The sequence below is a fragment of the Diabrotica virgifera genome, chromosome 4 (genome assembly GCF_917563875.1).
Source record: "Diabrotica virgifera virgifera chromosome 4, PGI_DIABVI_V3a".
NCBI lineage: Eukaryota > Metazoa > Arthropoda > Insecta > Coleoptera > Chrysomelidae > Diabrotica > Diabrotica virgifera.
In genome coordinates, this window is record NC_065446.1 from 263,523,477 (window position 1) to 263,536,827 (window position 13,351).

Here is a 13,351-nt window from a genome sequence, read left to right on the forward strand (position 1 = left end):
AGTGTTCATATCATTGAATAATAGATATCAACCAATTATTGTATATGTAGAAGCATTGAAACTATAAATAAATGGCAACGGTGTTTGCATTTCTGTCTACAAACGTCCATGTCAAATATTCCATGTTTGTTTACTTTTTAAGGTAATTGAGGAAAAGTTGTTTTTCGCTATTTTGGCTATATTCTGAGTGATATTTTGTGAAAAGTGAAATAAACATACATAATAATGGTGCTACAGTGTTGCATTTGCAAAAAAAAACTTAACATTTATATCCGGATCTTTCATTTCATTTGTAAGTACTGTTTATTTACTTTATAGAAGGATGAGGAAGTCTGTTTACATTTTGAAATATGTCTTTCATTGGCGTACCATTGGGTCCTTCATATTAATGTATTGAACAAGATATTAGTTCATTAAATTATATATTTTTAAATTGTAAGTAGACATCATCTGATTTAAAAAGATCTGTTTAGTAGCTTTTTAATTTGATATTTCTCATGCATTCAAATCAATTAGTGAAATGAATAAAAAATTATTTATTTTTCTATGTAGGTTTCCAAATAATATTGACGATCGAACTATTTGGGTAGCAAATTTAGGAGAAAACATAAAGATTTCAAAATATTTCCTAAATATTTATACAAAAAACCATTATCCCCTAAAACAAAAGAACAGTTTTTCAGTTATTTAGATGTTCTTAAAGAATATATAATCAATCTATCCTATAGGTTAGTTAATATTTTAGAAACCAGAAGAAAAACTGGATTTCTAGGATTTGTTGTCTGTAAAGAGAGTCTGAAAGGTCTATATGATACTTATTTGGTGAAAAATTTGAAAAGTATGTTTTAATACATTATCAAATAGCCCAGTCCGGATAGCATTTGACCTTGCATTACGAGCTGCCCCAAATTTTATTTCTCTAATTGTTAGTGGGTGTCAATAGTAGTGTAAATTTAAAATCTCGACTAAATTCCGCCGTTGCGTTCGCCGCCATCTTGATTTTAAACGAGAACCGCTTTTGCTCAATATCTCCGCCATTTTCAACTTTTCGACAAAAAGTGTAGAAACTGAAATTGTCGAAAATGCGATTTTCTATAATTTCGTTTATTATAATTTTTTTCGTGCGGTCGATATTTTCCGAGTTATGGGGGGAAAATAGTGACAGTTTGAGCATAATTAATGAATTATTGGATTATCTCGTTTATTATCGTTTTACAACAAATAAGTACCTATACAAAAATGAGGAGAATTATATTTTGTACGATTTTAATTTTTTTTATTTTTTTGATAAAATCAATATTTAAGGTAGTACGTATCCGGTAAAGGTGCGAGCGTAAGACCTGATTGATTTTATAGCAATTGTTTTTGTTCAATATCTCCGCCATTTTCAACATTTCGACAAAAAGTGTAAGGGCTGAAATTGTTGCAATTACGATTTACTACAACTTTTCGAGAGAACCAGTGGCGGGTCTACGTGGGGGGAAATGAGGAAATTCCCCCAACAGAGCCCAAAATTTAAAAAAAAATGTTGAAATATAAAAATACAGTAGAACCCCGTAAATCCGAACCCCGCGAATCCGAACTTTCGGCAAATCCGAACCAACGGAAAGTGAAAAAATTTAAAAATTCAAGACAAAAACTTAAAAACATGTTTATTATACAGAGTAAAGCCAGAATATTGGACAATGTAGGATTACTAGGACTTTGACATTTAAAATTTCTTAAAAATAAATATTATACTTTAATATATAGGTTTATAAAGTGTTTTAAACACAAACTTACTTTGGTTCTCTCGTAGTCAACTTGAGTCCAAAAATATTGTCCACACTCTTGCGAGAACGTTTGGCTACTCAAAATCACAATGAACGCTTTGAACTACTAGTTAAGGCTAACTTTCGGATAATCCGAACTTTTCGGAATCCGAACAGGCTGTCCCCCCAATTAGTTCGGATTTGCGGGGTTCTACTGTATATTAGCTGACATGAAACTTAAAATATCGACAGGCAACTTCAACCCATAAAACCGGCTAGTTAATAAAATTAAGTGACATTAATGCATATAAGTTATTGTTATTATGTATGTCTCTTATGTACTTACTTTGGTTGGTGTTTCATTGGGAATTTCAAAAACTTTATAAAATATAATTCTCTTTATTTTTGTTTATATACAGTGATGTCGTAAAGTTCATAATAAATGAGACAATTCAATAATTATACTTCCCCTCCGCTTCCACTATTTTTCCCTTTAACTCGGAAAATATTGATCGCATAAAAAAATTGTGAAAAAGAAATTGTAGGAAATTGCATTTTCCAACAATTTTAGTTCCTACCTTTTTGTCGCAAAGTTGAAAATGGCGGAGATACTCAGCAACAACGGTTCTCCTTTAAAATCAATATGGCGGCTAATGCAACCGCGGAATTCAGTCGAGATTTTAAATTTACACTAATATTAATCTCCCCTAAAGGAGAGAATTATAAAATTTGGTGCATCTCGGAAGCAAGATTCAATTCAGTAATTATGCTCCCCCCACCACTTTTTACTATTTTCCCACTTAACTCGGAAAATATCAACCGCATAAAAAAATGTTAAAGAGAAATTGTAGGAAATCATATTTGGAAAATTTTAGTTGAAAATGGCGTAGATATTGAACAAAAACAATTGCTTTTAAATCAATCAGGTCTTACGCTCGCGAGATTACCGCATACGTACTACCTTAAATGTTAATTTTAGCAAAAAAAATGAAAGAAATCAAAATTGTTTAGAATTTAATTCTCTCCATTTTTGTATAGGTACATTTTTGTCGTAAAACTAATAATAAACGAGATAATTCGAGATAATAGAAATGATAGAAAATCACATTTTTAACAATTTTGGTTCTCATACTTTTTATCGAAAATTTGAAAATGACGGAGATATTGAGCCAAAACGGTTCTCGTTTAAAATCAAGATGGCGGCTAACGCAACGGCGGAATTTAGTCGAGATTTAAAATTTACACTACTGTTGACCCCCCTAAAGATTAGAAAAATAAAATTTGAGGCAGTTCCTAATGCAAGGTTAGGCTTGTTATTCGTCTAACCCGACTGGACTACAATAAATGTAGGTAGGTACTTTAATTTGACCAATGTATGTTTTTTAATTGATTTGTTTTATCATAGTATTATTTGATACGTATTAAAAAATTAACTTGAGCTTAACTATATTGACATTATATTAATTTTAATAACAAATAAAATTGTTTTTATTTTTTCTATAAAAACGTGATTGTTAATATTTATACTCTGTTTTTTTTAATTAAATTCTTTGAACGTGTTTTTATAAATTATTACTACTTCCAATTATTATTAACGCCTGAATTATTATCCCCACGAGTAATAATTCAAGCACGCTTATGCTCATTGAGGAAGCGTCACATTCTATCGATACCCGTTTTACTCCCCTTTACCCTCTCGCCCAGGAGTACCGAAGCTTCAAAACAGTGTGTATTCAAGGTATGGTATTGCTGAGTCCATCTGTGTTTATACGTCCATGGTATAACCTGATAAAATGATGTAAAGTATGTAAAATTTGACTACGATTTTAAAAAGTTATAGGTTATACTCACTTGAATCGAACATTCTAACTACCAAAGTAAAAAATATTTGGGTAAAAACCCTTTAAAATAAATCTGTCAGAGGAACATATAAAAATGATGTGAATTTACACATAGATGTTTAAACTATCCAATGTTTCACGCTCGAGGTACCATTGAGCTAAATTTGACTTGTTCATATCATGGCTGTGTGGAAGCAAGTGGCTTTGATCATAGAGTTATATATATAGGGCTTTTCATTCACAGTCATTTGTTTCGAGCTTCTGTCATGTGTCACATAATATTAATATATCTACGTTGTACCTTATTGGTAAATACCAATGATAGAAACCAAAGACGTATGACGTAGATATATTAATATTATGTGACACATGACAGAAGCTCGAAACAAATGACTGTGAATGAAAAGCCCTATTATCATAGAGAGAGTGTTATTCAGAGCGAAGTGATGACACCATCTTTTTTATTTGGATTTAGTGCTGTTTCACTCTTACGCATAGTAAAGCTGCGACAGTAGTCCTCCCCTTCCGTGCCTATACTCACACTTAATGTAATCTTACTTTGTCGATACAATGTGTTAGAAAGAGATGCCGCAAACCAGTCCATGAGATTTTGTCGTCAGGAAGCGCGGAAGGTAGGCTTACTCATGTTAATATATACCTTTATGGCTTTGATAGCGGAAATTCTGAATGGTGACATGACAGAAATGACAGTTCCACAGGAAGTTAAAATTTCACTGTTGGTTTTTTGATATTTATTGTAAACTTTGTTAAATTATTAACAATAAAAACAGTCGCTCCCACTATGGTAAATAATCTGTTAAAATGAAAATGAACTTGAAAAAGTAAAAGTTAGAATATTTGTAATGAAAGAGATAGGCAAACCACATTACACGTTGGAACGAAAACTCAATAAACGTTATCAAGCCCTCTTATGTGAACATCTAGGGCTTAGAAAAGCAATTTTATGTTGATATCAAGTTATCGATTTTATTCGAATGATTGGAAGTTGTTATAGTATGTGGAAGTACCATAAAAGATCACAATGGGGGACACGGAGATGTAGAAATGTCTCATAATCTGGGAGGGATGTATAAGAGAAGCTCAGCTTCATGCGACTATTTCCCAAGGTCCCTGCAGGCTACCCAATCAGAACTCTAAGGGTTTGACAAAACAGACCGGCATATGATATAGTTAACCATAGGAGAGAGGGTTGAGTATTAGAGGTTTATGAGATTATAATGGAAATGTGACATGAACGGGACCCAGAAAGAGTAGTGAGACTATTAAATTTAGTTATAATGTGAATAGATAGGGTGAAGATAGTCATAGAGTCATCTACGTCTTTCCACTATCTCATCTTCTCCAACTGCCCAGTTGTCTATTTCTTCGCGCTCCAGCTAACCATTTAATAACTCTTCGAAATGTTGTTTCCACTCCCTCATTATTTTTACCGGATCACTAATTAAATTTCCGTCATTGCCATTCGTATAACTACAGTGACTTTGGTAACCTTATCCCATCTTCTTAACTTCTTGATTGAAACGACCTCACCTCTTTGTTTTTGAACTTATCTTCTATCTTTTTAATTTCAATTCATTATGGTCTCTTTTTCTTTGTAAACAGAGTTTCCAGTTGCCTTCGAATTATTCTATATTCTTCTTTTTTACACTCTCTCTTATCTGTGAATAATTCCGGGGAGAAGATCAAGAGGACGATCACCAACTAGATGGTCTGACCAAATAAAGCATTCAGCTGGAAACTCATTCTGCGAATCTCTTAGAGCAGCTGAAGATAGAGACCAATGGAGAAACATTGTTAGGAATATTGGAAATAATCACGATCCTCAGTAATGGAGAAACGACAGGAGAGAGAGATTACTGTGAATAATGACGAAGCAGGATGAAGGTGGAAGGTGTAATTGGAAGAATTGCGCAAATGACATCCTACTGGAACTGGGTAGGACACGTGGCATGGCAAAACAACGAAAAGTGGACGAAAAACATTGTACATTTGAGACCACGCGAGCACAGTCGTAGTAGAGGAAGACCACGAAAACGATGGCTAGAAGACATCAAAGCAAAAAGGGGGAGAAATTGGCATCAAACAGTCTAAAGCAGAGAAGAATGGAGAACTCATGGGGAGGTCTGTGTCCAGGAGTGAATGCCAACAGGCCGAAGAAGAAGAAAATATAAGAGTATCTTTCAATAATTGTTGTCTGATCTTTTTCTTTTCCTTTGCTATCGCCTGACACGGTTCGTCAAACCGTTCTTTGTATCATTTACAAATAAAATAATTTATTTTTTTTGCATGTGTTACTTATCAACCATAATGTATAAATAATAAGTAGTCTGCGAAAACTTCCTGATATGTAAAACAAAAGCTGCCAAAGGACACATTAAGCCAGTGAACTATTCGAGTGATCTGTCAAATGAGTAATCTGCGTGAAACACGCCTAAAGTATGGCAACCTTCAAAGTGATTTTTAGCATTGCGGCTATTTCAGATTTTAGATATTCGGGTACTATCTTCCTGGATTCCTATGTTCAAAATGAGCCTGACTGTAATATATAATTTTGAATTCATGATTCAAATTAGTCGTTTGTTTTGTTTTCACGCTTGTTTTCGAGCTGTTTCATCATTGGCGAATAACCAAATATTTTTATTCATAATAATAAAATTTTGAAATTAATTTTCGTAAAAATTGTACAGCTATATTATATACGCCTAATGATCTAACTTTATTGGTATGTGATGTTTCATTAGACATGTGCAAGTTCCCTAATAGGGAACTTGCACATTTTTTTTATTAGATAATAATGTTCAGTTTTGTTTAAAAATGAGATTTCCAAAATTTCACGCTTCAAAAACTCGTAATAGCTTAGAAATACATATTTAAAGTCTTCTGCGGTATAAAATAGTTCAAACGGCCCGTGACGTCACATAGTTTTGCAAACTTAAAAGGAAACAGTAGCGATCAACAGGTAGCGAAAACGCGTTCCAAGATTGCGGCTGTAATTTTGAATATTTTTTCGAGATATTTGGCACACTTATTCGTAATATAATAAAGAATGGCGGTACAGAGCCCAATTTGAAAAATATATTAATATGTGGAAATTACTCTGTAATTAAATACAATATTAAAAAAACGATCCTGTACCGCCATTAACAAGAACAAAAATATACACTTTCTTCAAATAAACTTTTTTATCCGATGCCTAGATTTTGTGTCATTTTGGAACTACTAAAATTTTTTATTTCACTAGTAATTCCAAAATGACACAAAATCTAGGCATCGGATAAAAAAGTTTATTTGAAGAAAGTGTATTTTTTTGTTCTTCTTAATGGCGGTACAGGCTCGTTTTTTTAATATTGTATTTAATTACAGAGTAATTTCCACATATTAATATATTTTTCAAATTGGGCTCTGTACCGCCATTCTTTATTATATTACGAATACGTGTGCCAAATATCTCAAAAAAATATTCAAAATTACAGCCGCAATCTTGGAACGCGTTTTGGCTACCTGTTGATCGCTACTGTATCACCTTAATCAAAAATTTTTAGTGGCGGAATTTTGTGCCGGTGAGTGTAGATGTAGAACTGAAAGACAATAAATGAAGCTGATTCTTTAAAGTTTGATGCACGTGTTGTCCACTACGTCAGTGGTCGGCAAACTTTTAATCCAAAGAGCCAAATATGAACATTACAACAATTTAAAAAAAATTGGGAGCCAAATCTGCTTGTTCAGAAAACTTTTATTATGCTAAATAAAACTAAAGGGTCTACTCAGTCGGTTAAGATAGTGAAAAATGCTCCCAGCGATATTCCAAAAATAAAAGAAAAAAAGATGTAGGTACATCAAAAAGTATTCGACCAAAAATATGTTTAAACCCTTAGCCCCATCCATAAACCCCCAAAAAATTAAAAATTAAAATGTGTTTTTTCGTTTTTTGGCGATATCTTCGTTTCTAATCATCCTAGAAACTTCTATTTTCTTTCGTTTTGTAGGGTTTTATTTACTACAACACTGTATTGTTTACAAAATTTTTGGCGCAAAATCCAATTTTGTTTTAAATGTTGATATTTAGAACCGAAAAGGGAAAGAACAGCAAACGTGAGCTTTTTTAGCTGATCATAAGAATCAGTAATATTACTTCAAGCGTTGAAAATGATCATATATTCCTTCTCCACGTCATTCAAAGCAGACAACTTCTTGTGTTGTATTTTTTCTTCTCCACTATTTACAATTCAACACAAAGACGTTCGCGTTTAGAGCGCCATACCTCCTTGTTTTTTTAAATCCAGAAATTGTATTTCAAAGCTATTAATGCCAATTTCAAAAGGAGAAAATTTCAACTCAGTTGTAGCATTAAGAGAATTTTCGACAAATGCTAAAGTTTGTAAGTTTGACAAAAGCTAATTTAAAAAGATGCAATGTTTTTCTTACAATTTTTTTTAACGGAACATATTATTGCACTTTCCGTGGATATTTGTGCCTGAGCTGCACCTAAGGAGCCTTAGAGCCACATGCGGCTCCGGAGCCGCACTTTGCCGACCACTGCACTAGGTGGACACAAATAAGGGGGCAAAAAATAGTTTAAAATTTCAATTGTTTCCTGTGGGAATTACATGGAATTTTGTATGAGTCGTTTTAAATAAAATAAACAAGATAAATTCCTGGCCGAAAAATAATCATTTTTACTTATACGGTTGTATTTATAAAGCATAATTAGATAGGGCATATTTTATAAATTAATATACTGGTTTAATCCTTAGGAATACTTTAAAACGAAGAAAATCTGATCAGTAATATAAATAATCACAACTTCCAATAAATCACACGTATTTTGTCTGGAACACCAAACGGCTCCAATCCAAACCCATTAACGTCCAGTAGGGGATTAACATAATTCATTATTTATTTAAAATCGTAGTTGGGTACGTCTCGGAATAAAATATATCGCATATTTACAAAATGGTTCTCTATTACAGAACTAAAATAAATACAGATAGTTGGCCGGGAGCCGCATCTCACTAGCCAACTCTACGAATTTATTTTAAACTTGGAAAAAATTTGTAAGTAATTTGAAAAAAATGCGAAAAATCATATTTTTGGATTCGTTCATGTTTTTTGAAAAATCTGGGAAAGAAATGTGCACAAAATAAACGAATAACACATTAATCATATTTAAAAAAAGTAAATATTCATGTGAAGCACTAATCATTTTCATCTGGATGTTAATTTTAGTGAATTTACTATATTTATTTAATAAAGTTTGAGATTTCTGAAGCTACACAGTAGGAAGGACTAGAGGAGGCAACAGAAAAGATAAAGACTGGGAATGACGAAGTTAGTCCAGAAAAATTGAAATATATAGGAGAAAAGCAAAGAAAATATTACTATACATCCTAAGTCCGCTAAAGGGGAATGCAACAGATTGTTAGAGCTATATAGGAATAGGTATCATTACTTACTCTGTGTAGCAGCAAAACTATACGAAATAATAATAGAAACAAGTAGAGGATGTACAAACGGATTCAGAAAAGGACATAACATAAAAGACCATCTACTCATCATGCACCAAGTAATAGAGAAAGCCTTGAAGAAAAGTAAAAAAGTATACATAACTTTTATAGACATGGAAAAAACATTCGATTCAGTTGAAAGGAAAACTATATGAGTGAGCCTGAAAAAGCAACAAGTATGTCAATACTTGATAGAAGCAACCAAAAGTGAAAAGAAAACAACAAATAGATACATGGAACACAAAATATGCAATCGCAACCATTTGAAACAAGGAGTTAGACAAGGAGGTAGTTTAAGGCCAGTACTTTTTGTAAAATAATAGATGAGATAGTGAGAGAATGTAAGAAAACCTTTAAACAATACTCAGAAATAAAAAATACAACCTATGTAAAAAAGAAAAGAGACAAATAATGAAAATAACAACGAAAAAAGGCACGGAAAATCTAATCGAAGTGGTGACAAATCAACAACAAATAAATTAAACAAACGTATACAAAGATCTGGGAATAGTACCTAAATAAATAGCAGAGGAAGCATCGAGGACGATTCCTCAACAATACAGAAATATCAAGAAAAACGAAGATGATAATATACAAAAAAATATATAGATCAACCTTAACATACGGAGCAGAAGACACCAGAGTAAAAAACAAGCAACAGCAGCGATGAAATATTTCGGAAGAAAGATAGCAGGGACAAGAAGAACATACAGACTCAGAAATTAAGAAATATGAAAAATACTTAAAATGAAACCGTAGCTTGACACAATAAAGTAAAAAAAATTCCGAAAGGTCGTCGGAAGTTACAATAAATGATTGAGAGTACGTCTGTCTTTTACTTAATTTAAAATGAACTCTCACATGCAACCCATTCAACATTAGAAAAAATTAGCATGATTCGGTTTTATAACACGGATAACAGGCAAGTGACAGGCAAGTGAAAAGAGTATGGGAAGCTAAGTAAATAGAGAAAAAAGCAGAAGGGCCAGAGCAATAAAAGAGTGGAACAGCGACATAGCAAAGATATTACAAAATAAGAGTAAATCGTGACAAAGTAACACAAATTGGGAAGGACAGAAAAGAATGGAGAACATTTATCAAAAGTTAGACGCACCAAAGCAACTATTATGTATGTATGTAGATATGATAAGTTTATCTTCTGTAATCCCACTAATAACCCTGCGTGGTTGATGTGGTATAAGTGTTTTAAATAAAAAAAAAATGTTTATCTTCTTTGATTTTCTTAAGATTTAAAAACATTTTGAAGCATTTTTCACTAATAGTTTTATCTGTCACGTTTTGTATGGTATAGGGAGCGTTCAAGTATTACGTAACGCGATTTTTGAAGATTTTTAACTCCCCCCCCCTATGTAACGCACTCTTATGGGAGTTTAACTGATTTTTGACCCCCCCCAACCTGCGTTACGTAATACTTGAACGGTCCCATAGGGCTTTAAATCGACTCTTGTTTGTTTCGAGCTTCTGCCATATGTTGCATAATCTTCTTCTTCTTCTTCTTCTTGTAATAGGACTATGTCCTGTTTCTTCTGTTACAGTCTTTGCTGCGATCCGGAGCTCCAACTCTCGTACCATCGTTTTTTGGGTCTTCCTATGGGTCGCTTGGTGTTGGGCTTCTGTGTTTTCGCCCAATGCGCCATACGTTCAGGGTCCATCCGATCTACGTGGTCCCTCCACATGCGTCGTCGCGCTCTTGTCCATCTCACTACGTCCTGAACGCCTAGCTCTCTCAATGTGTCTTCGTTTCGTACTCTATCTCTGAGTGTGATACCTCTTATGGATCTTAGGGTTTTCATCTCTGTTGTTCTCATTATCTGTTTGGTCTTTGTTGTGTCGGCCCTTGTCTCAGCTGCGTATGTCAGTACGGGTCTAACACATGTCTTATAAATGCGGACTTTGCTTTCGGTGCTCATATATTTATTCCGCCAGATTATATCCCTCAGGAAACCAGATATTCTCGCTGATTTCATTGCCTGCTGTTTTGATTCTTGCCACAGATGCCTGTCGCTAGATATTTCCACACCTAAGTATCTGCAATCCATTACCTGTTCGATTATATGGTCGTCCACTACTAACTTACATCTAATTGGGTTCCTGGATATTACCATCGATTGGGTTTTCTCTTTGGATAGTGTCAGGTTATACTTTTCGGCGGTTATTTTGAATTTTTGTAGTAGGCGTTGTAAGTCATCTTCGTTTTCGGCTATTAAGATTGCATCATCTGCGTAGCAAAGTATTCTCATGGTTCGGTTACCCATGTTGCATAATCTGTGTATAATATTCATATATACAGATTATACAACATGTGACAGAAGCTCGAAACAAATGAGAGTGATAAAAATCTCTATTGTCACAATTTACTAATTTATATGCTATTTATCACTTTCAATAGTTGACATAATAGCAGTAAATGTCATCTTGTATAGAGCATTAAAAAGTTTAAGAAAACTTATTACAAATTAGCAAACCATCAAGCTATATAGGTTTTTGTAATTTTTACGAAAAGAAACAAAAGAATATACCAACATAACATCCGTTACACTTGCCAAAAATTCGGGAATGCGCAATACATGTGTCGGACCGCTTTATTAAATGACTGAACCATAATACGCTAAGTATTTTTAGACTGTTTGCAATCTAAGCTTTTCTAAAACCTGAAAACTACAGCTGGGAATATTTTCCATCTTAAATAATTTCTTGACAGGTAGTGTTCGGCAGGTAAACTTTAAATGTTGATAGGGTATCAATGCGCATATTTTAACACCCGAATTAATTTTGTTGGCATAAGAAAGTCACTTTATTTGAAAGAATGTTTATGTGCTGAAATAATGTTTAAAATTATCGAAGCAAATCAAAGAGCATAAATGTATAAAGATTCTACAAAATATGTAAACAGTTTATTCGATCAAAATTATGGATACATTACAGAACGCTTCAGGACAGTTTGAATGGGAAATATTAATACTAACGATGATATCACAATTTCAATGTCAATATCAATTACAGTGACAATGAAAGTGACAATGATAATGACAATGACAGTGACAATGACAGTGACATTGACAGTCATGATGACAATAACAATGGGAATTGCAGCAACAAAAATTTTTATTACAAAAGTTTATTTAAATAAATTTATTACCTGTATTACTCCTGTATTCTCCAATGAACCTTTTCGTCAAGTACCTCACGGTAAGAGCTGCAAAGAAAAAAGTTCATTAAAATATTGCCTCGTAAAGTTCAAAGTTACATTTTATAATCAACGGAATAACAGAAGTGTTAAGATATATACCAGAAGATAGGAAATCCTTTTTTTTTCTTCACTTGCTGTAGGTCTTCTTTCCTTTCCAAAAGTTAGCAATCATCAATAAACTGCGTATTTTCGAGACTGATTTTCTAAACAGATGGATATTGGTGATATTGAAGCATTTGCACAAACTTTTTGACTAGAAATTTAAGTTTTCCGCTAACATTTTGCTACATTTTATGTTAAAGTATTTATCTCCTCTCAAAATGTGTCACAGGCAGCTAAGATTTTTTTAGAAGTTAGTAGCACATCTTTAGCCGAGTAGTCAACCAGAAAGTCCAACAACCCCTAGTGAAAATAGAGAACCACGAACATGACCAAAGAATAAATAAAAAATAAATGGGAAGAATTTCATAGTTCTCTCGGTAGGATGATTATTTAAATTTGACGATTGCTCTAACAAAACACTCACTTTAATAAAAAAAAATGTAAAATGTGCACGTGTTGGGGGGCATCCATAAACTACGTCGTAAAAAATTTGAAATTTTCAATACCCTCCCCCCTCCGTCGTAATTCGTCGTTTACAGACGAACCCCCCCCCCATGCCCCATGTCGACGTCGTCATTGCAGTTCACGACCCCCCTTTCAGTGATTTAAAAAAATTCAATGTTATTTCTGTTTTTTTAATCAACCTTGAAACTTTATTTGCGAATGTATCATAACAAGAACAATTAAGGGGGTAGGCGCAAAATGTTGGTCCAATGCTATTTAAATGCATTCTTTTTTCGAATCCTGAGAAAACTAATAAATATAATTGAAAAATATAAACGCAGAATGAAAGATTACATTATTACCGAGGGCTGAAAGTCTCTTAGAATAAACAAAAGGTTTCTTTTGAATGAAATTTTTGAACTTCAGACTAAATATTGTCTTTTTTTATCCCTGTAACTTATGTAAATAAACATTATA

General features: G+C 33.2%; 1 protein-coding gene across 1 annotated transcript in view; it reads right to left on the reverse strand.

Moving 5' to 3' along the window:
- The window catches only part of LOC114325430 (ras-related and estrogen-regulated growth inhibitor-like protein), an 89,990-nt gene that overhangs the window by 31,470 nt on the left and 45,169 nt on the right, over window positions 1-13,351 (reverse strand). Inside the window, exon 3 of the mRNA XM_028273503.2 lies at window positions 12,278-12,334. Within this exon, the coding sequence (XP_028129304.2) occupies window positions 12,278-12,334 (57 nt within the window). The remainder of the gene's footprint in view (window positions 1-12,277; window positions 12,335-13,351) is intronic.